Source organism: Urocitellus parryii, chromosome 8 (genome assembly GCF_045843805.1).
Source record: "Urocitellus parryii isolate mUroPar1 chromosome 8, mUroPar1.hap1, whole genome shotgun sequence".
Lineage (NCBI taxonomy): Eukaryota > Metazoa > Chordata > Mammalia > Rodentia > Sciuridae > Urocitellus > Urocitellus parryii.
Window position 1 is genome coordinate 129,605,414 of NC_135538.1, and position 26,632 is coordinate 129,632,045.

The following is a 26,632-nucleotide window of genomic DNA, read 5'->3' on the forward strand; positions in this document are numbered from 1 at the left end:
CCCGGCTCAGCCTGGTGTCTTAAAAGCATACCTCTTGTCCTAATTTGTAAATGTTTCCAGGCCACATGTCCTTCAGCTTGTCGCTATGGGTCATCTCTTTCACTAGGGAAGACTGCCAACACAGTGCACCCTCACCTCTCTTCTCTACTTCCTCCCTTTTTATTGATCATTCTGTTTTTGGACATTAGGTCAAACGGAAACCTATCAGGACTTTCCCACCAGTTGCTTCTCAAAGTAAGAATTTTTACTCAGGAATTCACAAGCCCACTTTTGTCCACTGCACTTTGTTGACATCTTCCTAGCCGGCACTTCAGGCAGAATGAGCCTTCCTAGGAGAAGTGTCCTTTCTTTCCAACTTGAGGCAGAGCTGGGTTCTCCTCCTATCCAGCTTTGGACCTGAAATATGACCAGTGACAGGGGTGGAGACTTTGAAAATGTGACACCACATTCACAAGAGCTCACCCGCATGTGAATCCGGAGTGCACATATGGTTCCCACGTGTTCAAGTGCATGCCAGATCCATGCACGCAACATGGAGGAAAGCATGACAACCTGGAAGCAAATTCAGGATGTGCCCATTAGATATGGATACAGAGCCAGTGCCTCATGCACAGTCCCCTGGTGAGCAATGCCTTTGGCCATGCTGTCCTCCGTCCAGAGCTCTTCACTTCCCCTCCCTCCTCTGTCCACCCTCCTCTGGCTCCATTTCAAGGCCCGGGGCTCAGTGAACATACTGATTCAGCCTCCCAGCAACCTTTCCTGAGACTCAGTCCTGTTGGTTTAGCTTCCCACACTAAGCCCACAGATGCCAAGTAGGCTTATCTTGCCCCAGATGATTCTTGTCACACAAGGAATGTATCTAGTTAGCAAACTAAGAAAAACAAGTATTTATCATGAAAAGCCAAGCATTGTCCTGGATATGGCTGAAAAAGCAGTGCCCAGAAGAGCAGAACTTCGCTCTTGAGGAGGTTCTATTCTTCTCCCTACTATGCAAGGAGTCCATGATGGTCAGCTGTGGTCAGGGCTACAAGATAGAATCAAGCACTGTTGTGTGTGGGGAGGAAGCACCCAGCTTCCCTGGCAAGGAGAAACTTGCAGGAGGAGCTCAGCCTGTTATATCAAAAGAGTTGACCATTGCAGATGCAGCCTGGGAACCCAGGGCAGCATGTGGCCCTGGGGTAGATCACTGCTGCACAGACACCAAGTTAAGGACAGTGGGTTTCCTCTAAGCAACACGGGACCCTGTGCTAATTTCCTAGGTGGTGATCTGAAGCGAAGTACCACAAAAGTGGGTGACTGAAAGGCGATAACTTGGATCCATATGGTGTATTGACATCTCTCCTGAAATGCTGTGCAATCCCTGTCCAGTACCTTTCACAATTATGAGATGATTTGGGGTGAGGGACTGTGTGGCAGGGGTTGAGGCACCCACCACTTCTCCTGGTAGACTGCCCCTGCCCACTGCCCAGCTCTTCCTTCCCTGCACACAGTACCATGAAGTTGATGTAAAAGGACACTGAGATGTCCCCAGCCTTCTCATGTGTGACTTCTCCAATATTTGCCACCCATCAGTACACAATCCACAGGGAAGGGTTTTGGTCAAGGTGAAAGCTAAAAGTCATGTCTACACTAACTCAAGAGGAGATTCCATTGGCTCAGGTCACGGGGAGTGAGCCTGTGTCCCACTGCAGAGGGAGGCACAGTGCTCTAGGCCTTGGAGAGGATGGAGGTGGGCGCCTGCCCTCATCCTGAGGCCCCACCTCTCTTTAAATCAGCCAGTATTTTGACCTTTGGAACAAGAATTTTATGATACAATTGGTCTGAAACAAATTTATTCAGAAACATCTCAGAAGAATGGGGAAAAGGACGAAGGGTAGGGCAAAGTGTCTCAGGCAGAACAGTCTGACGTCTTCCACAGGTGGAGACAGAGGAGACTCAGGCCCTGGGCTGGCATCTCCTGGCTCAGCTCTGCACTCCTTGGAGCCTTGTTGTTTATGGATGTGGCACGTTTCTTCTCTCTGTCTTTGGAGCCACTTGATTGCTGACATGGCCTGCAGCAGCAGAGGCTTCAGACACAGGTAGCGGTCCTCCTCCTCACCAGCTTCCTGGCATTTCTGTGGCCATGGCCTGGTCCTGTGGGTGTATCTTGGGAGGAGTGGCTGCTGCCTGTCCTGGCCCACCTAACGAACATCGTCCAGGGATTGGATGTCTAGGACCCAAAGTCAGACTGGGAGGCTCCCTGGGAGTGGGGCCCTGCAGGCAGAAAGTGGATAGGAATGGCAGGCAGGCTGGTGCATCTGATGCCCTTCTGGCCTGGCTCGTGAGCCTCCTCAGGCAGCTGAGTGTCAGTGGGCAAGGGGCAGTTGTTCAGGGAAGGCTCACTGGTGCTCCTCTTGGGGAGGGCAGGGCCATTGGAGAGATCCTCAGGGCATGGATGAGGCATGACCTTGGGAGGCAAAGGCTTCCCCTGGAATGTGTACCCTCCCACCTGGCATTTCTGGTGCTGGAGAATCAGGTAGATTGCCAGGGCTACTTGGAATTTTCTCTTGTCCGGAAACACCTAGGTTTTGTATGGATCATGTCAAACAGGATGGTCATGATTGCAGGGTCTGGGTGTTTGTGTTTGGGGAGTGCCTCACTACAGTGATGGGGTACACATGGTTCACCAGGCCTCAGTCTTGGGGGCTGTAAGATTTGCTTGATGATAGGCCCTTCTTGGGGTTCGAATTCAGTATTTTGTGGATGAGCTTTCCTGCTTTGATGGGAACAGAGTAAGGGACAAGTTACCTTGCAAAATGTGCATCATTAGAAGTCCTTTCATCTGCCTCATCACTAATAAAGTCTCCCCAAATGCTTAATTCAAATCACTTGATTTTCTTGTACTGGACCTCAACATTTATACCAAAAGTCTGCCATGTAGATGGTGGGAATGAGGCTAAGCACACAAGCAGTTTCCAATGCTGCTCTGGCATTCAGACTTCTCATCTTAACCTCTTTGCTCCACCAGATTCACCCTTCAGCTCAGACCACAGCACCCTACCTTCCTCACACCTCCTCTGATGTTCTTTCCTTAACAGACTGCCCCCATGTAACAGAAAAGGGAACTTTTGATTCAGAAATGGTGGAAACACAACTGAGCCAAGGTTTGGGAGCACTTGTAGGCAGGGCTTTAATTGTGAAATAAGTAGGACTTCCACTGAAGGGAAACAGCACTGATGGAGGAACCAGACAGATTCCCTAACAAAGGGAGATGGAAGGTTTAATTGATATGCTGCAGTGGGCTAGCTTCTAGTAGTTTACCACTGGCCCAGGGTGTGGTTCCCGAAACTATTTTTTAAATGAGAGTCAGACACCACGTAGTACCAGTATAATTTTACCAGGATCTGCTGAGTTATGCTTGAAGCTGCCACCATCATCCTGTACAAATGTCCTGTCTTTGTGGCTTGATCTGGGTCTTAGAATAGCACAGAAGGACCTTGGATGCTTGTGCTGCTACAGCTGGTGGAAAAGCACCAGGGTGGCAGAGTAGAAGAAAACACATAGCAGCTCCTGCCACCAATCAGTATGTCTACAAGCAGAGCTGAGTGGAATTGACCCAAGTGCTAAAGCAGCAAAGGGGGCAGAGATTAGTATGAAGACAGAGATAACAAGCCTTTTCATTCCATCCCAGTCACCTATCAGACACCTACGGCAGGCCCAGTGAAGTCAGTGTTTTCAACAGAAGTGGCCCTCAGATCCCTGAAAAGTAACCGAGGCCACCTTTATCATTATAACCCACATCACAGGTGTTAACTACAGTAAAGCTACTAGGAAACCAATAACGAATTCACTCAGCTGTTTGACCTCCAAAATTAGTGATTTTTAAGTTGACTAGGAACAGGCAAAGCTAGAGGGTTGGGTTCAGTTATTCCCCTAGTAATAATTCCATCTTGTGAAAATATTCAGCTTCTGTTTTCATCAGTCTTGATGATAGATCTGTGTCAAAAGCACACAAGAGTAGAGAAAAATATGCTATGCTACAAAGGGTGACAGTTTATTGTACCCAGGAGTTTGTCATTGTCTCATGTTTTGTCTCCCCAAGTTCTCAAAAATCATCCTATAAACTGATCACACCCCCCTGAAATCCTTGTTCCAAGTGTCCTTATTTCTTCAGAAAATACCCAGAGTGTCATACAGAGGAGGGAGAAGGATGATATTGTTTGATGTGATTTATCCCCACAAAGGTTCTTGTAATGGAGAAGTGGTCCTCAGTGTGGAGATGTTGAGATGGAGGGAAGCTTTAAGAGGTGGGGCCTCTCAGGAGGCAATCAGGTCATGAGGGCACCACCCTTGAAAAAGATTAATGCAGGTCTCAGGCAACTGGGTTAGTTCCTGTGAGAATGGGCTGTTATACGGAAATCTGGCACCTCCACCCTCCACTGGGCACTTATGCATATGCTCCCAACGCTATGATCTGTCACCATGAGTCCCTTGCCAGAGCCGAGCAGAAGCCAGCACCTTGCTCTGGGCCTCCAGAAATGTGAGCTAAAAATCCCACTTTTAAAAAAATTCCAGTTTCCAGTCTCAGGCATTTCATTATAGAAACAGAGAACAAACTAAGACAACAGATGAGTGTGAAACCAGCAAGCCCTTGCTTACCACTCAACTTCCTTTCCTCACCTCAGTCCTAGTTTCTATGTTCCCTGATGCTCACCAATTCCATTCTGTCACCACAGCTTGGGCATCACAGGGAAAGATGACCAGGTGCAGAATGAGCATGAGACTAGCAGCAGTGAAGTCAGAGGGCAACAGTGGAGGTCCTCCCCACCAGTCCTTGAAAAACAGAACCTAGCCCATCAGTTTCTCCCTGTAATGCTGAATGCTACAGCAAGGAACACAACTGTCTGCAGAAAACTTAGCCACTTTTTTTAATAATATGTGCCATGAAGAAATCCACCTGGTATGTAACCACACAGTTGTTGTAAACCACCTTACTGTGAATGGTTAGGTATACCTCTGACCCCTGGGAGCAATTTAACTTTACAAGGCAGGGGGCAGTGTGTGTGTGTGAATATAGCCATTCCCCATCACAACAAAGGAAAGTAGAGATGCACGTGGAAAAGGGACTGACTTCTCACTGGCCCAAGTTACCCACTCTCCCACCTCCATGGAGTCCTCCAGAGAGCTCACAGAAATTTTAGAATTTTTGAGCTTCCCACAGAAGGTTCCTGAGATGAGCCCTCACCCCTTACCCCTCCTCACAGCTTTGCATTCTACTCTAGACTCCCACTAAAAATGAGATGAGATTTTCATGCCACAGAGGAGAAGAGAGAGGCACCACTTATCTTCTTATGCCTGGAGAAGGGCCAATGGTGATGGCAGTTATCTGCCCACAGTGAAGCCACAGGGTCCTTCCCAGCAGAAATGGGGTGGGTGATAGCTGATCCCCGACAAGATTGAATGAACCCAGCAGTCAATATGACCACAGACCCACAGAGAAGGGCAATTTCAGATCCTGGAAAAACATCTCACATGCAAACAGTAGTCAACATGGGTCTCCAAAATGGCCCTTTATTTCTGAATTGTTACACTGCACTGATAAGGTCACTTGGGTCACAGGCACATGGTGGAGTGTCAGAAGAAAAGTGGGTCAGAAGGTGAAAGCAGAGGACTGCACCCAGGGATGATTGCTTCCTCACGGAGAAGAAACTCGGCCGAAGAACAGAATCCCTCTGGTCCTGCTGTGCTGGATGAAGAAGAGGAAGGGGTGGTCTGCGCAGAGGCATGCAGTGAACCTCATGCAACTCATCTTCATGACAGTGGCAGTGGCTGCTGCAGCTTCAGTACCCTCCTCATTGACCTCCACAAAGGACTTGTGCATGACCTTGGACAGATGCAGGTCTCTCCTGGATGACATTCCAGAAAAGTCTGCCCTGACCTCATCGAAGGCATCGGTCATGCCCAGGCTGCGAAGGACTTCCTCCAAATCATAATTTTCCTGTAGTTTAAACCGAGGGAGGAAAACTTCCACTTCAACTTTGTCCATCTTGTCTGGGCTGGTCCACTCTATGTATTTCTCATAAATAAGTTCCTTCTCCACCATAAGGGAGTTGAAACGGTCAAGACCTAGCAAGTTCTGTCACACAGGGCCACATGTGGTTATACACATGTTCCACATTGTGAGTGGGAGCCTTGCTTTGGCCAGAGGTGGTGCTATTGGTAACTGAGGTAACTGGGCAGAGCTCAGGGACAGCTCAGCAGGAGAGCTTGCCTAGCATCTGCAAGATCCTTGTTCCACCTCCAACACAGACACAAACAATACAATTAAATTAAATTTTAAAAAATAAAAAGCTAACTTGGAACGGGGGAAAGCAGCTACACCAGAAACCCAATGCCCTTCCCCTGCCATCACGGCCTCGCTATGGCTTAGTGCTCCTTACCATTTTCAAGTCAATGAGTTCATCGGGCAGCATGATGATCATATTCAGCTCCTCGCTGATGTAGGGAAGGACCAGAATCTTGGTGAATATTTCCCCTATATAGGTCATTTTAAAAGTAGACTTCTGAAACATCATTTGCACAGGCTTCTCCTCATTCTGTAAGGAAATGGACAACTGTTAAGTAGAAACACGACCCAGCTGGCACAGTGGACTAACTCTACAGAGGCAGCCCCTGTGGGCCCCAGGAACACTCTTGACCCAGCTTCTAGGACAGGCCATGAGGTTCCTCCTGAACCCCTGTTATGGTTAGACACCAAGTGTCTCCAGAGGCCAGTGTGTTAAAGGTTTTATCTACAGTGTGGAGCTATTGCTCATTTATTTCTTTACACTCTGAATCTCACTACTTAGCAAATTATGGTGGCTCTACCTTTGAAATACAACCAAAACCTCATCTGCTGTTCTTTCTTCCACTGCCATCACCCTATCCCTGGAATACAGAGATGACCTCAGAGGGATCCCAGTGAAATGTAAATCAGATCACACCCCTCTGACTGGACAACCTTCCATGACACCCCCTCTCCTAGGAGCAAGATCTGAAGTGCTCAGTACATCCTATAATCACAACAGCTCATCTCCCATTCCTTGTCTCTCCTCACCTCCTGCTACTCTCCCTCTGCTGGTTCCTACACTCACAGGGGTGAGTATGGAAAATCAGGGTCATTCTATCCCTCCCCTGTCCACTCATCCCTAAAACCTAGAGAGTGTAGCCTTTGCCTCTTCCTGGTCTTTACTCAAGTATCACCCTCTTAGTGAATGCTTCCTTGATAGACCTGACCTGCAACTGTACCCCCAACCACAACTTCCTGTCTGCTTCCTTTGTGTATCTGCAGCACTTACCACTGCCTAACAACTACTACTGTCTCATTTAAGCTTCTGATTTCTCCCTCAGGAAAATATAAGTTTCATGAGGTAGACATATTCAGCAGGTCAATACCTGGCACATCATAGGCACTCAGTTAACATCAGCTGAATAAATGAATAAACAAACTGATGAGCAGAAATAGCCAAAGGCCATCCTCAGACCATGAGAAAAAGATAGAGGACAGTAACCACATCCTACCCAACAATACTGCTTAACTCATGAGTACTCCACAGTTTGATACCAGCAGCTACTATGAAGTTGTTTTTAATTCCATGCAACAGGCACAGCTGAGGGAGCTCCCTAGTTCTCTGGCACAGCACACCATTCCGGATCAAATGCAGTAAACCAAAGACATGTCTGCTGTCACTTTCTGTCTCTGCCTTGTCGAGCTTGCCTGAATTAGACCTCAGCCACAGCAGTCTCCTGCCCTTGGTTCCTCAGACATGTCCTTGGCCAGAAATTGGCACACTTTTTCCATAAATGGGCGGACACTAAATATTTTGGCGTTTGTGCTACAGACAATTCCTATCAAAACTACTCTATCCTACTGGTGCGACACATATAAACAAATAAGTATGTGTGTGCACCAACAAACTTTACCTGGTAAACTTGATATAGGCCAGCTTTGGCCCACAGTCCTCAGGGTGCTGACCCCACCTTATTCAGTTTCTCTGTATTCCCCTCCAGGACCCAAGGTCTCCAATCTTATAATAGAAAAGAATCCAATCTTGGTAATTTAATGACTCACTAAATATATAATTATGTAAGCTTTATTTCATTTAGAAATGAGGAATCCAAATGAAAATCCTTATCATCCCGAAACCCATGCTCCTGGACACACCCCTGCCACAGACTCTGTGGGCTGGTACACTCAACTCCTGCTGCAGCTCCACCCTCTCCCTCTACTGCAGAAAGCAAGGTAAAGTTCTTCACTGCTCTGTATCGAGCAGAAGCCACATGACAGCAGTTCTGGTTTCCCTCTGAGTACAATGGCAGAACCTCCAAAGAAGGCCTTTAGCCCTCCATCTTCTGTCCTTCCTGCTCCATCCTGCCTGGACAGTAGAGGCTGTATCTGAGCCCTCCTGTGAGCACGAGGAAGAGGCCACAGGCTGAGGTGGCAGAGCAGGGAGAGCTGGTTCCCAAGAGCATCACACCAGTGCCACATCATCCCTGGGTTCTCCTCTCCTCTGGGCCTCCTGGGTGGTGAGATGAGTTGTGAGCTGAACTGCAGAGATCTGGGGTTTCGGTTGCTTACAGTTGAATGAAGTCCTAAAATACATCTTGTTAAAGATGAATTTCAAGAAGAAAAAAAACATATTTTAAGGGAAAACAGGACAGTTCATTTCAGAATACATCTCAACACAAAATGTATGTCTTGGAAAACTGAAGGTTCGGATCCAAGTGGATGAGGAAGATCTAACTTATGGTCAGTGATCAAGAAAACATTAGTCCACCCTGTCTGCTTTGCAGCATATCAAAAAGAAAAAAAACTGTATAATTAAAAAGACTTTTTAAAAATGGACTCTGTGAGAGAAAGACACCAGGCCATCTGCAAACACCTTCCAAGCTGAAGGTGGTTAAACTCAAGAGTCTAATTCTGTGTATGTATCCCTTTGCTCATTTTTAAACAAAAATATGTACTGGTGTTATCCTTATAAACAAAAGAAGACTGAAGATCAGTGATTGGTTCAGTATTTCCTGAGCACCAGCTATCAACTCCTTGATAACTTCCAGCTACATACAGGTCAAGTACTTATATGACAGCCATCTGCCCTGGGATGGTTTTTCAACAAAAGTGAAAAGTCCTTCAACCACTGCTATGTCTTGTGCAGACCAGCAGGGGGCGGAGTGACAGCTTAGATAAAGGGGTAGATACCAGGTGGGGTTTCCAGAAAGGACACAGCAGTTAAGAAAGGAGTGTGAAGTTACTGAAGAAAATGGGGAAGATCCAGGTCCATGAGGAACCTCAGACACCAATTTGGAGTTTGAACTTTATCTCAAAAGTTCTGAGAAGCCAAGAAAGACCTAAAGTTAGCCTGAGAGCTACACCATCAGATTTGTCTTGTAGATTAACACACCAGAGAAAGTATGGCAGGTAACAGTAGGGGGGGCTAAACAGAACCGAAGCCTTGGTGACATATGAAAGGAGGAAACTCATGAGAGAAAGGCCCCAAGGCATGGGGATTCCTTGCTTCAGGGCCACCCCACACCATGCAAGGCACAGGCTCCAAGTGGTGGCCTTCATGATCTAGAAACCAACAAACATAGGCCCTGTGTTTGGGAATCTCCGTTGTTACTATGCAACATTCACCTTGCTGACTTTAAATGGTCTCTCCCCGGTGAGCTCTTTGTCAAACTGTTTATCCCAGTTTCCTTTGAAGTAGATGGCATTCACGAGGACCAGTTTGGTTATTTCATCCAATGAACCTGGAGACAGCAACTCTGTTATTTTATCTGAAAGGAAACATTAAAGAACCAGTTAGATGAGAGTTTTCTGATGAGTGTTTCAGTGATGATATGGAGAGAGACCCACGTCCTCAAATGGTAAAGCACAGAGATAAAGGATCACATATGCCCCAAATAAGATAAATAGATATTTGTCATCAAAACAAAGCAATATCCCTGGCATTTAAATACATGTTCTAGGAAGAAAAATACCATCATTTGAATAAAACATAAAAGGAAAAAGTAGATATTAGTAAGTGAATTCATACCACATGAGATAGAAAGAAATGATTGGTGCCTACAAATTAAAGAACTAAAAATACTGTTAAAAAGAGTGATTATAAATTTAAACTTAAATGTTTGAGGTGCTAGATATGTTCACCCTGATTTAAACATTATACATAATATATATGCAATGAAGCATCTTGTATAGTTTTGTTATTATTCCTAGTCCAGCATATTGAACAATATTATTTTAATACAATATACATGATTTTGTTATTATAAACTAAAAATATTTAAGATTTTAAAAAGATGAGCTGTTACAAGATGCTTTTTACAAATGTAAAGCACGGTTTAGCCAGACATGGTGGTACATGCCTGTAATCACAGAGGCTTGGTAGGCTGAGGCAGGAGGATTGTAAATTCTAAGTCAGCCTTAGCAACTGAGGCCCTAAGCAGCTTCACAAGACCCTGTCTCTAAATAAAATATTTATTTAGGACAAATATCCCGTTACATTATTTAGGATGTGGCTTGGTATTTAAGTCCCTCTGTTTGAATCTCTGGTACCAAAATTGAAAAAAAAAAAAAACAAACAAACAAACAAAAAAAAAAAACAAAGCACACTGTTTACATTAAAAACCACAGGTCCATGAGGATACCACCAAGCAACTTGCAACAATGCATGAAAACTGGGGAGCATGAGCTCACACTAGAGAGGACACAGCTGAGACCTGTCAGGTGAATTTTCCTTTATGCGATTGGTGAAAAGAAAAAACAAACAACAGCAAAGACATTACAGTGTGGATTGTTCTAGAAGAGGGGTGCTGACTAGGGGGAAATATCATGGATACACTGAGAAGAGCAGGGAAGACCTAGAGAAAATGTCATCAACTGACAGTATTTCAGAAGCAGATTTTTAAAGTCTGAAATTATTTGAGAACAAACACATCATTCCTGTTTATATTTGACAATCCTGTGAAGAAACTGACAATAAGACTGATGTAAATACTATTAAAAACAGAACAACAGGCTGGGACTGTAGCTCAGCGGTAGAGCATCTGCTCATCATGCCCAAGGCCCTGGGTTGGATCCCCAGCACTGCAAACAAAGGAACTAGCAAAGCAACTACAACCCCACCATCAACAGAAACAACAAATAAAAACTATGCTTTTACCTTCTGTCTCTTTAGCTACCCAAATATTTATGTGTTTTCTGGACTCCTCTGAAGCATTCAGAAAGTCAAATTCTTCCATCTCTGCTTGGTAGAAATTGTGGCAGGAATCTTTAAAAGACTAAGGCAGAGCAACATAATTGCATGGTTCCAAAATAATTAACAAATGTACTTCTTTCATGTACCAAAGAAGAAATTCAAAAATGTGCTGATTTAAAGATGTTATTTACAAATAAATACATAGAATGAACATAAAATCAACCTTCTCAGTTTGGGCCATCTTTAATGTCCCGAGTACCAAATAAATTTCATGAATGGCTGGATCTTTATGGGAGTTGCTGAGCCTCAAGAGGTAACTGGGAGGAAGCTGAGCTTCAATAACTATGGAGAGAAAGTTAACCCAGCAAGAGCTACCACTCCTCCGCACTCTGGAATAAGGGATACTGAACACAGAAAGTAGAACATAGGAAAATGAGCCATTCTGCACCTCCCTGCCACCACAACTTCCTGTGATAACAGAAAAATGAGCATCATCAAAAATGGTGTCATAGGTGAATACAAAGCACCTGAGATCAGTGCAGCTGCAGAACTGAATATTGTCTTTTATTTTATTTTGATTAATTACATGTGTCTAGAGATTGCCAGTGCTGCTGAATATCTCAGTTCGGGGTAGTAAGCAATTCTCAAAAAACGACCAGGGTTATGATTCAGAAAAAGAAGTTCAAAGTGTTTTACTAATACATCCTATGAAATGATAATGACATTGATGAACACATGCATTCTACCATGTTAAAATAAGAAAATTTGTGGAATATTTAAGTGTCCTTAAAACTCATTACATTGGCAATGCACTATGAAATTATTTCCTAATCTTCCTTTTGAACAACTTACGGCTCCATATTTGATTTCTCGTTATTAGGCAAGATTTCACATTTCTCCTTCAGTATTGCACAGACACAGGTGTTAGGAACACAAGTTTTTTTTTTTTATTTAATAGCTGAGTGGCCTTAAAAAGGTTAATTAGTGTCTCTGCCTCTTGGTTTGCCCTGTAAATGAGACAGCACTGGCTGTATGAAGCTCCCAGAGTTACTTTGAGGCCCAGCTGAATTACTTTCATTATTACTACTTTATCCAATGTTACTGAATTCTCAACACATTGTGGGCACTTAAAAGGAGAACTTCCTGTATCATTCCATTTCATTCTCACAGAGTTTGTGCTTTATCAATATCACTGTTCTGTTTCTGAAAAATTTTAAATCTTTCAATCTAAGAAAATAGGCTGGAAGCAAACTGGCCACTCAAATATTGATAACTTGCCACACACTGTGTTGGAATTTATGAACATATAAAAGACTTAAAGAGAGTGATGATACCTATAAAGTCACTAAGACTAATTAAATAAATTTAAAAGATTATAAAAAATCATACTGTGATAATAGTTGTTACCAATATTTGAACTTATGCTTGTTTACGTTCATTTTATAACACTTCCTTTTAAAACAATTAATGTAATTTAAAACAGGTTTGAAAAATGAGGGAAAAAACATAGAAAACATTGAAATCCCATACATACAAAAACTCTTGGGGTCAGGCCCAGCAACCAGCCAAGGGACTGCAGCTACACGCGCCGGCGGGGAACGCGGACCGGACCCACTAGGACAGGTCCGGCGGACGACTGAGGGCTAGGCCCGTCCCCTCCCCCAGTGTCTGCAGGTAGGCGGGACTGTGAACACCAGCAGAGCGGGCCCAAAGCCTGCTGAGGGGCGGAACCGGCCCCTCCCCCAGTGCCTGCAAGCGAGGCGAACCTGCAAGCCACAGGCGGGCGGGTCAGGCCCAGCAACCAGCCAAGGGACTGCAGCTACACGCGCCGGCGGGGAACGCGGACCGGACCCACTAGGACAGGTCCGGCGGACGGCTGAGGGCTAGGCCCGTCCCCTCCCCCAGTGTCTGCAGGTAGGCGGGACTGTGAACACCAGCAGAGCGGGCCCAAAGCCTGCTGAGGGGCGAAACCGGCCCCTCCCCCAGTGCCTGCAAGCTAGGCGAACCTGCAACCCATCAGGAGGTTAGGCCCAGCAACCTATGGAGTGACACAGGTTCCCATGGCGCCTGCTGGGTAGGTGGACCTTTGACCGACCAGCAAAGCAGACCTAGGGCCTGCCAGCATGGTAGACGGATCACACTAATTGGAGGAGGATCACAGCCACTACCTGCCCTGCAAGGGTGATTTTTCAACAATACAAGAGCAATATAAATAAATAGAGGGGGAAAATATCAAAGACACAACAATTTCACCAAGCAGAAAGAAACGCCAGCAGTATGAAACGACAAGGAAAGAAAGGACCACAGGCAATGCAGGTCAACTCAACTTTAGAAGAGGTAATAGCTGCAACAGATGGAATGTCAGATAGAGAGCTCAGGACATACATGCTTCAGATGATCTGGAGTCTCAAGGAAGACATGAGACAGCAAAATCAGACAATGAAAGATCACATTGACAAACAAATCCAGGAAGTAAAAGATCAATTTCACAGGGAGATAGAGGTAATAAAAAACAAACAAATAGAAATACTAGAAATGCAGGAAAGAATAAACCAACTTAAAAACTCAATTGAGAATACTACCAGCAGAGTGGATCACTTAGAAGATAGAACATCAGACAATGAAGACAGAGTATTTTAACTTGAAAAGAACATAGATAGCTCAGCAAGTCTACTAAGAAACCATGAGCAGAACATTCAAGAGCTATGGGATAATATCAAAAGACCAAACTTAAGAGTCATTGGGATACAGGAAGGCACAGAGCTCCAAACCAAAGGATTAAGCAATCTATTCAGTGAAATAATACAAGAAAACTTCCCAGACTTGAAGAATGAGACAGAATCCCAAATCCTAGAAGCCTACAGGACGCCGGATGTGCAAAATCATAAGAGATCCACACCTAGACACATTATAATGCAGATGTCCAACATACAGAATAAGGAGAGAATTTTAAAAGCTACAAGGGAAAGGAAGCAGATTACATTTAGGGGTAAACCAATCAGAATAACAGCTGATCTCTCAACACAGACTCTAAAAGCTAGAAGATCCTGGAATAACATATTTCAAACGATTAAAGAAAATGGATTCCAACCAAGAATCTTGTATCCGGAGAAATTAAGCTTCAGGTTAGAAGATGAAATTAAAACCTTCCACGATAAAGAAAAGTTAAAAGAATTCGCAGCTAGAAAACCATCTCTTCAAAAAATCCTTGGCAAAACATTACAGGAAGAGGAAATGGAAAATAACATTGATAACCAACAATGGGAGGTAGGACAGTAAAGGGGGGAAAGTAGTCAAAGAGGATAACAAATCAGGTTTAGTAACATCAATAAACAAATATGGATAGAAGAACAAACCATATCTCAATAATAACCCTAAATGTTAATGGCTTAAACTCACCAATTAATAGACACAGGCTAGTAGAATGGATCACAAAACAAGACCCAAAAATATGCTGTCTACAGGAGACGCATTTGATAGGAAAAGATGTACATAGACTGAAGGTGAAAGGTTGGGAAAAATCATATCACTCATATGGACCACGGAAACAAGCAGGAGTGTCCATACTCATATCTAATAAAATAGATTTCAAGCCAAAGCTAATCAAAAGGGATAAAGAAGGACACTTCATACTGCTCAAGGGAACCATACACCAACAAGACATAACAATCATAAATATATATGCCCCAAATAATGGTGCAGCCGTGTTCATCAAGCAAACTCTTCTCAAGTTCAAGAGTCTAATAGACCACCATACAGTAATCATGGGAGACTTCAACACACCTCTCTCACCACTGGACAGATCTTCCAAAGAAAAGTTAAATAAGGAAACTATAGAACTCAATAACACAATTAACAACCTAGACTTAATTGACATATATAGACTATACCACCCAACATCAAGTAGCTACACTTTTTTCTCAGCAGCACATGGAACCTTCTCAAAAATAGACCATATACTATGTCACAGGGCAACTCTTAGACAATACAAAGAGGTAGAGATAATACCATGCATCTTATCTGATCATAATGGAATGAAACTGAAAATCAATGATAAAAGAAGAAAGGAAAAATCAAACATCACCTGGAGAATGAACAATAAGTTGCTGAGTGATCAATGGGTTTTAGAAGACATCAAGGAGGAAATTAAAAAATTCCTAGAGTTAAATGAAAACACAGACACAACATATCGGAATCTATGGGACACATTGATAGCAGTTCTAAGAGGAAAATTCATTGCTTGGAGTTCATTCCTCAAAAAAAGAAAAAACCAACAAATAAATGATCTCATACTTCATCTCAAAATCCTAGAAAAAGAAGAGCAAAACAACAGCAAAAGAAGTAGAAGGCAAGAAATAATTAAAATCAGAGCTGAAATTAATGAAATTGAAACAAAAGAAACAATTGAAAAAATTGACAAAACTAGAAGCTGGTTCTTTGAAAAAATAAATAAAATTGACAGACCCTTAGCCATGCTAACGAAGAGAAGAAGAGAGAGAACCCAAATTACTAGCATACTGGGTGAAAAAGGCAATATCACAACAGACACTTCAGAAATACAGAAGATAATCAGAAATTACTTTGAATCCTTATACTCCAATAAAATAGAAGATAGTGAAGGCATAGATAAATTCCTTGAGTCTTATGATCTGCCCAGATTGAGCCAGGAGGATATAGACAACCTAAACAGACCAATAACAATAGAGGAAATAGAAGAAACCATCAAAAGACTACCAACTAAGAAAAGCCCAGGACCGGATGGGTATACAGCAGAGTTTTACAAAACCTTTAAAGAGGAACTAACACCAATACTTTTCAAGCTATTTCAGGAAATAGAAAAAGAGGGAGAACTTCCAAATTCATTCTACGAGGCCAACATCACCCTGATTCCGAAACCAGACAAAGACACTTCAAAGAAAGAAAACTACAGACCAATATCTCTAATGAACCTTGATGCAAAAATCCTCAATAAAATTCTGGCGAATCGGATTCAAATACATATCAAAAAAATTATACACCATGATCAAGTAGGATTCATCCCTGGTATGCAAGGTTGGTTCAATATACGGAAATCAATAAATGTTATCCACCACATCAATAGACTTAAAAATAAGAACCATATGATCATCTCGATAGATGCAGAAAAAGCTTTGGACAAAGTACAGCATCCCTTTATGTTCAAAACTCTAGAAAAATTAGGGATAACTGGATCATACCTCAACATTGTAAAAGCAATCTATGATAAGCCACAGGCCAGCATCATTCTGAATGGAGAAAAATTGAAGGCATTCCCTCTAAGATCTGGTACAAGACAGGGATGCCCTCTCTCACCACTTCTGTTCAACATAGTCCTCGAAACACTGGCCAGAGCAATTAGGCAGACGAAAGAAATTAAAGGCATAAAAATAGGAAAAGAAGAACTTAAATTATCACTATTTGCAGATGATATGATTCTATACATAGAAGACCCAAAAGGGTCTACAAAGAAGCTATTAGAGCTAATAAATGAATTCAGCAAAGTGGCAGGATATAAGATCAACACGCATAAATCAAAGGCATTCCTGTATATCAGCGACAAAGCCTCTGAAACGGAAATGAGGACAACTACTCCATTCAAATTATCCCCCCAAAAAATAAAATACTTGGGAATCAACCTAACAAAAGAGGTGAAAGATTTATACAATGAAAATTACAGAACCCTAAAGAAAGACATAGAAGAAGACCTTAGAAGATGGAAAAATATACCCTGCTCATGGATAGGCAGAACTAACATCATCAAAATGGTGTTATTACCAAAAGTCCTATATAAGTTCAATGCAATGCCAATCAAAATCCCAACAGCATATCTTGTAGAAATCGATAAAAGAATCATGAAATTCATGTGGAATAATAAAAGACCCAGAATAGCAAAAACAATACTAAGCAGGAAGTGTGAATCAGGCGGTATAGCGATACCAGACTTCAAACTATACTACAGAGCAATAGTAACAAAAACAGCATGGTACTGGTACCAAAACAGGCGGTGGACCAATGGTACAGAATAGAGGACACAGTAACCAATCCACAAAACTACAACTATCTTATTTTTGATAAAGGGGCTAAAAGCATGCAATGGAGGAAGGATAGCATCTTCAACAACTGGTGCTGGGAAAACTGGAAATCCATTTGCACCAAAATGAATCTGAATCCCTATCTCTCGCCCTGCACAAAAGTTAACTCAAAATGGATCAAGGAGCTTGATATTAAATCAGAGACTTGGCATCTGATAGAAGAAAAAGTTGGTTATGATCTACACGCTGTGGGATCGGGCTCCAAATTCCTCAATAGGACACCCATAGCACTAGAGTTAACAAATAGAATCAACAAATGGGACTTACTCAAACTAAAAAGTTTTTTCTCAGCAAAAGAAACAATAAGAGAGATAAACAGGGAGCCTACATCCTGGGAACAAATCTTTACTCCACACACTTCAGATAGAGCCCTAATAACCAGAATATACAAAGAACTCAAAAAATTAGACAGTAAGATAACAAATAACCCAATCAATAAATGGGCCAAGGACCTGAACAGACACTTCTCAGAGGAGGACATACAATCAATCAACAAATACATGAAAAAATGCTCACCATCGCTAGCAGTCAGAGAAATGCAAATCAAAACTACCCTAAGATACCATCTCACTCCAGTAAGACTGGCAGCCATTAGGAAGTCAAACAACAATAAGTGCTGGAGAGGATGGGGGGAAAAGGGCACTCTTGTTCATTGCTGGTGGGACTGCAAATTGGTGCAGCCAATTTGGAAAGCAGTATGGAGATTTCTTGGAAAGCTGGGAATGGAACCACCATTCAACCCAGCTATTCCCCTTCTCGGTCTATTCCATAAAGCCCTAACAAGAGCATGCTACAGGGACACTGCTACATCGATGTTCATAGCAGCTCAATTCACGATAGCAAGACTGTGGAACCAGCCTAGATGCCCTTCAATAGATGAATGGATCAAAAAAATGTGGCATTTATATACTATGGAGTATTACTCTGCATTAAAAAATGACAAAATCATAGAATTTGGAGGGAAATGGATGGCATTAGAGCAGATTATGCTAAGTGAAGCTAGTCAGTCTTTAAAAAAACAATTACCAAATGACTCCTTTGATATAAGGAGAGTAAACAAGGACAGGGTAGGGACGAAGAGCTTGAGAAGAAGATTAACATTAAACAGGGATGAGAGGTGGGAGGGAAAGGGAGTGAGAAGGGAAATTGCATGGAAATGGAAGGCGATCCTCAGGGTTATACAAAATGTCATATAAGAGGAAAGGAGGGGTAAGACAAGATAATACAAATGGAAGAAATGATTTACAGTAGAAGGGGTAGAGAGAGAAAAGGGGAGGGGAGGGGAGGGGAGGGGAGGGGGGATAGTAGAGAATAGGACAGACAGCAGAATACATCAGACACTAGAAAGGCAATATGTCAATCAATGGAAGGGAAACTGATGTGATACAGCAATTTGTATACGGGGTAAAAGCGGGAGTTCATAATCCACGTGAATCAACCATGTAATATGATGTATTAAGAACTATGTAATGTTACGAACGACCAATAAAAAAACTCTTATAAATCAATAAGAAAAGGGAATACAGATCAATAAAAAAAGGTGCACAGAATATGTAAATAAACAATGTGTAGAAAACATATATAGGTTGAATATCCCAAAATGTACATGCGCTGAAGTATTTTTACTTTTTGGCACTTTCCAATTTTGGATTTTGGAATTATGGATACTCAGTTTGTCCATGCTCAAAGGGCTTAAGTTCAATCTCATAAGTAATCAAGATTCAAAAGCTACAAACATGCAGTGTTGATCATGGTAGATGGAAACCAACATTCTGCTTATATCCCTGAAAGAAACAGATACATCACTTTGGAGAGACATTGAGTAATATATATTAAAATTGCAATGCTCTATATCCTTCCTCCCTCCACAAATCCACCTGGGAGCAGCACACACACACATACATGCACAAAAGTCACAGTCAATAACACTGTCTGTAACAGCCCAAACTGAGTATGACCTAAAGCCCATCCATGAGCAAATAGCTTTCTATATTACAATATGTCCAACTTAGAATTATCAGATGATGATTCATAATAGTGATGTAGGGCTGGGGATGCACTCAGTGGAAGAGCTCATGCTTATTTATATTTGAGGTCCTGGGTTCAATCCCCAGTGCCACATAATGGTGATGATGATGATCATGATAAAAACACTGAAGTAGATCCACATACACTGAGATGGGAAGAACAAGAGAAATATATGTCAAAACAATGTGTATTGGATAAAGGCATAATGCAGAGAAAACTACTACAAAACAAGATCACTACATGTGCAGGAGGATACATGTCAAATCTATGAAAGCTCTTATTCTTGGAGGGATGATGGGTTGTGGGAAAGAGGTTAATGTGGCTCTTGCTTTGCTGGCTTTATTGTATTCTGCACAAAAATGTACTCACCTGTGACTTGAGTAGTTTTCTGATTTTTTAAATGAAAGGGTGTGAACAAATACATGAGTAGCCAGAAACCTGAGTGAATTCACAGCCCAGGCTCTTTCAGCTGCACCAGGAGTCCCCTTACTCCCCACCACCTTGCTTCATCAAAATTAGTGAGTATGACTTACTGAGAGGAAATCATAAGACTTTTCTCCAAAGAGCCTGTTGGCTGTTCTAAGCAAGTACTGTGTGTCCGTCTTGTTCACTTCGGTGAGAAGGGACTGGAAGCCCTGGTGGACATCTCCACCTCCACTGCTGCTGCTTTTATTTAAAGAAAGTGCCTGAAATCAGAAACACAACAAAAACACACCACTGCAGTAGGCACTGACTACAGGAAACAAGCAAACTATACTAAACTTGGCCTAAGAACTGTGCAGATTCTTACCACCAACCAATTAGAGACAAAAAGTATCTTGAAAGCTCACTCTCCAGTGTCCCTCCCAGGATCCTTCTCTGTACTTTGTCAGTATTGTTCAGAGCAGAAATGTCTCTCCACAACCCAGCCTCTTTGTATCTGGAGCCTCACTGGAAACAGAGTTACCACCAGACCTCCCATCTCTGCAAACACAGGATGCTCCAGAAAAGAGTAAGATGCAGTCTCTCCCTGCCTTTAGGTTTATGAAGGCTCTGACCAACAGAATTTGGCACAAGCAATACTGTCCAGGCCTGAGCCTTAAAAAGCTTTGTGGCTGTCACGTTCACTCTCTTGCACCCTGCTGCCATGATGGAAGGAAGTCCAAGGTGTCCCCTTGGAGGATGTGCTACCACACAGGCTGAGTTGCTGGGAAGAGGACCAAAGCCCCAGCCAATACCAATCACCGAGACCCCACATGTGAGAGAAAGCCTCCTGGGACCTTGCAATCCAGCTGTCTGTTGCAACAGTAGCCTGAGTGACCCCAGCTGTCATCACAGGAAGCATACGAACAGCCTCTGAGGCCACTGGATCTGAGAAATAATCCACCATTATTATTTCAAGCCACTAAGTTGGGGGATGGTTTGTTTTGCAGCAACAGATAACATGTGCAGCAATGCAGAAGGGTCCCCATCATAACAAAAATAAACAACTTGATGCTGGCTTTGGACATGGGCAGTTGACAGTGGCTAAAGGGACAGGGGTGACATTACTACCGCAGTCTGCACAGTAGCAAGAGGTAAGATAGGACAGGTTCCCAGTGAATGCCCATGCTAAGATGTCCGGGAAGTGCGTATCTTCCTTTTAGCTGCCTAACTTAGAGTCTGGGAAGAGAGAGATGAGCTAAAGAAAGAATTATTGCATTTGCAAGCAGAATTTCAAGGAACTATTTCAAACCCAGGTCTTGATGGGTAGAACATAAAGGTGTTTCTTATCTCCCCCTTCTCCAGTTGAAAACATAATTCTCAACCTAAGAAATGGCCTCAAGGTAGAGCTCCAATCCATGGCCTCAGGAGCAAGATCAAGATCCACTTTGTAAAAACCTTGGGACAAAAAAGGCAGCATCTCATAGACCTGTAGACACAGGGGCTTCTTAACTCACGGACATTGCCCCACAGCACCCTTACTTCAAACCTGACACAGTCTTGTCTCAAACAGGCTTGGTCCAGTGCAGCAGGCTGAAACTTGAGACACAGAAATCCTACAATGGGTAAAGGAGTTATAAAACCTTGTAACTAAAAGGTGAGACAATTCAAAGTGAAGAGAGGCCCTTGAACTACAACTCTCTTTTGGTAGGAGGAAGGCTAAGAGAGCAACACACATGAAACATGACCTATTTCTTCTGGAAAAGGACGGGAGTTGCCAAGCGCTAAGCCCAGAATGCACAGGGGGGTGCCATGGCCTTACATGTGAGGGACCAGGAATGAGTCCCAGGAAACACAGGTGGAGCCAATCAAGGAATATTCCCACTCTGAGGGCACAGGAGCATGGCACACACACCTGGCTGGATTTGGAAATTGCTACAGTTCAGGGACTTCAATGTGCTCACAGGGGTACTCAGCAGGGGTAGCAGGTGCTTCCTGTGAACTCTCTATCCACACCCCTCTGATACCCTCTGATGTCCATCCACAGCAATCCCTTTGGGATTTGAAGTGTGGAGAATCAGCTCAATTGACAACTGTCAGCATTTACTATTACTCCCAAAGGATACCAGGTACCTGAGCCATCTGGAGTGCAGTGGTTCCCTTTGCCCCCAAGAGAACCATGGCCAGGGCCGAGGAGATGCTGATGGGTGAGTAAAACACATTTTTTGAACTGTCTTCACCCAGCCTTTTTAGAAGGTTTAAGGCAAAGGTGCCGGTGGCTTCCAACAGAGGATCCATGATGGCGAGCCTGGAACAATGGACTTCAGATCAGTATCACATGAACACAGGCTCACAGGCCAACTACACTTTCCCTCCCATTAACACCACTGCTGCTGTGGTGCAATAAGCAAACAGAAGCACAAAGAACTCTGAGGGTCTTTTTGGGGTCTCAAGATTATTTTATGTCCTAATATTAAATGAAAAAGAAGAGTAAAATTTAATACTATGATCCTGTTGTGTGAAGAGCTGTATATGCACACTTCTTTGTGTGCATGGGCAAAGTCGGGGTGTGTGGGGGGGGGGACACAGGCACCACATTGCTGCAGTCACTTCCTGGAGTGGGTAAGAGAAAGGGTGATTGACTTTGGCTTCCATGTCTGTATTCTTTGGTGTGTTGTAAGAGCTTATTTTATCATTTAATTTGAAAAATCATTTAAAATTACAAATCACTTGCAAAGTTACAAAGACAAGATACACAAGTGTTTTTATAATATGGGAGAGTTCCCATTGTAGGGTAACCTGAGGCCTTAAAATAAATTTGGGAGGTAAAGCCACATGAGACCTTTCTCTCCTCTGAATTAAATACCCACCCATCTCCCCCAACAGATGAGGGTGCTCACTCAGGTGTGCTTAGCAGGGCACCATTTAATCCTCAGTTCTTCTAGGGAACCTATGCATGTGATAAAGCCCAAATCTAAGGCCATGTGAAGGGCCTCTGCTGTCACAGGCAAGAGCCCTTGGCATATGTGCTCACAACTCTTCCTCATCTCTGGTCAGTGGTGCCTACCCATGTCCACCTCCACACACCCAGAGCTCAGGGGTGTCTGGAGCTTTTCCAGAAGCGCATTTGGCAATGCCCTGGAAGCCCTGGCAAGGTCAAGACCAGGAACACAGTTAACCAGTCAGAAGTGAGTGGGGTGGAGGTGTCTTTAGACCAGTTGGAATCACAGAATCACAAAATGTTATGTAGCACAGCAGGACTTCAGTGATCCCTATTCACAATTTTCCATTTTAAACAGGGATCATGAAGTTCACCAGGGTGAATTGATTGCAGCTGAGGAGCAGTTGGACTGAGTCTTTCCAATACACTTGGAGAAGTCATGAACTTCAGGAAGAGCCTGGAAGGAATCGGGGGAGAGGACAAGAGGAAGGAAAGGGCTCAATCAGCCAGGAAGTCTGCACATGCAGTGGAGCAGGCCAGGGGCACTGTGGGCACAGGACCTGTCTGTTCCAACATGGTTCACAGATGTTTACCAAACTCATTTCCCCAGCAGCAGAATGCCAACGTTCTAAGACAGTCCCCATGATTCCCCTGAGCAGTGGGTGGAAACCCACAGGACAAGGAGGAAATGAGTGTTTCAGAGTACACAGGAGTGGGAAGGTGTACCTAAATAAGGGACTGTGACAAGCACATGAAGCATTCCTTTGTATAGCATCCCATTCATATAGCTTTGGTCCGTAGAACAAGGTCCCCAAACACATCTAGGTTCTAATCCCTGGAACCTGTGAAAATTCCCTCATATGACAAAAAGAGACTTTGCAGCTGTGATTAAGAATCTTCTGATGGAGAAAATATCATGGACCATTCAGGTGGCTCCCAAATGTAATCATGTAGTCACATGTAGTTTATAAAAGGGGGGTGTCAACATGAATAAAAAAGGAAAGAAATTCAGAGACAGGCTCTCTAGAACAAAGATTTACATTGAGATTAGCAAAGGGTTGCAAACCATGGTGGACAGACTATGAAAATCAAAAACTCATGGGAGTGGAGAGGATGAAACCAAGAGGGAATTTGTCAGAGCTAAGCAGCCAGGTGCAGTGGCACATGCCTGTAATCTCAGTGGCTTGGGAGGTGAGGCAAGAGGATCACAAGTTCAAAGCCAGCCTCAGCCACTTAACAAGCTCTTGTCTCAAAATAAAACATAAAACAGGATGAGGATGTGGTGCAGGGGTAAATTGCCCCCAAACTCAATCCTTGTTACAAAAAAAAAAAAAAAACCTAAACCCAGAGCAAATATTATTTTATACCCATGCTTTAATGTAATGGTTTCCTGGGATGGAATTAACCTCAGGGGACCATTTCCTGTCTACAAAAACAAGGGAGCAGGGCTTATTTGTTCATGGTCATTGTACCCCACCCCCCAGGTGTTGCTTGACAATGGGTGCTCACACTTTTTATAACCAAGCACATTTGTGTAGTTAGCGGATCTCTGGGCTTCAGTCTCACTTTCAATGGTATCGACAAGGCCTTGGCCAAACACCAAATTGCAGTTTCTTGTAATCTCATGTGTTGCCTTAAAGGAAAGTAATGTTTGGGTTTTTCTCCATCTGAGTTGCAAAGCTTGCAGTTCTAGCACATACCTTGGCTCTAAGTCTTTTGGTTTAAATGTTTATACCTTTAGGTTGGTTTATGGACTGTTCATTCACCTGGGAACCTGTAAAAACTAAACTGTTTATACAGAAATCCTAGATGGAAGGCAAACATCACTGAATTCTGTTACTTTTTATTTATTTTTAATTCTAATTTGTTATATATGACAGCAGACTGCATTGAAATTCATATTACACATATAGAGAATAATTTTTCACATCTCTTGTTTTATACAAAGTATATTCACAAAATTTGTATTTTAATACATGTACTTAGGGTAATGATATCCATCTCATTCCACCATCTTTTACCCCCTTTCCCCCTCCATTTCCCTCCCACCCCATTGCCCTATCTAGAATTTGTCTAACCCTCCCATGTTCCCCTTCCAAACCCCACTATGAATCAGCCTCATTATATCAGAGAAGACATTCCACATTTGTTTTTTGGGGATTGGCTAACTTCACTTAACATTATCTTCTCTAACTCCATCCATTTACCTGCAAATGCCATGATTTTATTCTCTTTTAATTGCTAAGTAATATTCCATTTTGTATATATACCACAGTGTCTTTATCCTTTCATCTATTGAAGGGCATCTAGGTTGGTTCCACAGTTTATCTATTGTGAATTGTGCCTGTATAAATATTGATGTGGCTGTGTCCTTGTAGTATGCTATTTTAAGTCCTTTGGGTATAGACTGAGGACAGGAACAGCTGTGTCAAGTGGTGGTTCCATTCCCAGTTTTCCAAGAAATGCCATACTGTTGTCCATATTGGCTGCACCACTTTGCAGTCTCACCAGCAGTATATGAGTGTACCTTTTTCTCCACATCCTTGCCATCACTTATTGTTGTTTGTTTTCATAATATCCGCCATTCTGACAGGAGTGAGATGGAATCTGAGTAGTTTTCATTTGCATTTCTCTAATTGCTAGCATTGATGAACACTTTTACCTATATATGTTGATTGATTCTATATCATCTTTTCAGAAGAGTCTGTTCAGGTACTGGGCCCATTTATGGATTGGGTTATTTATTTATTTATTTATTTATTTTTGATGTTTAGCTTATTGAGTTCTTTATATAACCTAGAGATAAGTGCTATATCTGATGTGTGAGTGGTAAAAATTTGCTCTCAAGATGCAGGCTCTCTATTCACCTCACAGATTATTTCTTTTGCTAAGAAAGTTGGAGTCCATCCCATTTATTGATTCTTATTTTAATTCTTGCATCAAAGGAGTCTTATTAAGGAAGTTGGGGCCTAATCTCACATGATGGAGATTAGGGCCTACTTTTTCTTCTATTAGACACAGGGTCTCTGGTTTTATTCCTAAGTCCTTGATTCATTTTGAGTTGGGTTTTGTACATGGTGAGAGACAGGGGTTTAATTTCATTTTGTTGCATATGGATTTCCAGTTTCCCCAGCACCATTTGTTGAAGAGGCTATCTTTTCTCCAATGCATGTTATTGGTGCCTTTGTATACTATAACTGTAGTTTTGTGGGTTATTCTTTGTGTCCACTATTCTGTACCATTGGACTACCAGTCTGTTTGGGTGCCAATCCCATGCTGGTTTTGTTTCTATTGCTCTGTATTATTCTATTGTTCTGGTATAATGATGCCACCTGTTTCACTCTTCCTGCTAAGGATTGCTTTAGCTATTCTGGGTCTCTTATTTTTCCAGATGAATTACATGATTTTTCTATTTATAAGAGGAATGTCATTGGGATTTTAATCAGAATTGCATTAAATCTGTATAGTGCTTTTGGAAGTATGGTCACTTTGATAATATTAATTCTGCTTACCCAGGAGCACCGTAGATCTTTCCATCTTCTAAGATCTTCTTTAACTTTCTTTATTTAGGGTTCTATAATTTTCATTATATAGATCTTTCACCTCTTTAATTAAGTTGAATCCCAATTACTTTTTGAGCCTATTGTAAATGGGGTAGTCCCCCTCATTTCCATTTCTAAGGATTTACCACTGATGTACAGAAATGCATTTGATTTATGGGTGTTGATTTTATATCCTGCTACTTTGATGAATTCATTTACTAGTCCTAGAAGTTTTGTGGTGGAATTTTTAGTGTCTTCTAGGTGTAGAATCATATCATTAACAAATAGTGCCAGTTTGAGTTCTTCTTCTCCTATGTGAATCCCTTTAATTTCTTTCATCTGTAATTACTCTGACCAGTGTTTCAAGAACTATGTTAAATAGAAGTGGTG

General features: G+C 42.6%; 1 protein-coding gene across 3 annotated transcripts; it reads right to left on the reverse strand.

Annotated features, from left to right (window-relative positions):
* Positions 1–5,674: 5,674 nt before the first annotated feature.
* On the reverse strand, positions 5,675–22,060 carry LOC113189891 (serpin B6-like). 3 transcript variants are annotated; one of them, XM_077802006.1, is made up of 6 exons: positions 21,893–22,060; positions 19,891–20,043; positions 11,184–11,301; positions 9,653–9,795; positions 6,424–6,575; positions 5,675–6,083 (listed from the first exon to the last, which is right to left on the reverse strand). In XM_077802006.1, exons 1-6 carry the CDS (start codon positions 22,055–22,057, stop codon positions 5,675–5,677), a joined length of 1,140 nt encoding a protein of 379 aa, XP_077658132.1. In that variant the 5' UTR covers positions 22,058–22,060. The 3 variants fall into 3 exon arrangements, with proteins under 3 accessions (XP_077658132.1, XP_077658129.1, XP_077658131.1); XM_077802003.1 differs by having other exon boundaries at positions 5,675–6,085; positions 6,426–6,566; positions 9,647–9,795; positions 21,893–22,057; XM_077802005.1 differs by having other exon boundaries at positions 5,675–6,085; positions 6,426–6,566; positions 9,647–9,795; positions 19,891–20,017; positions 21,873–22,057.
* Between the last annotated feature and the right edge of the window lie 4,572 nt (positions 22,061–26,632).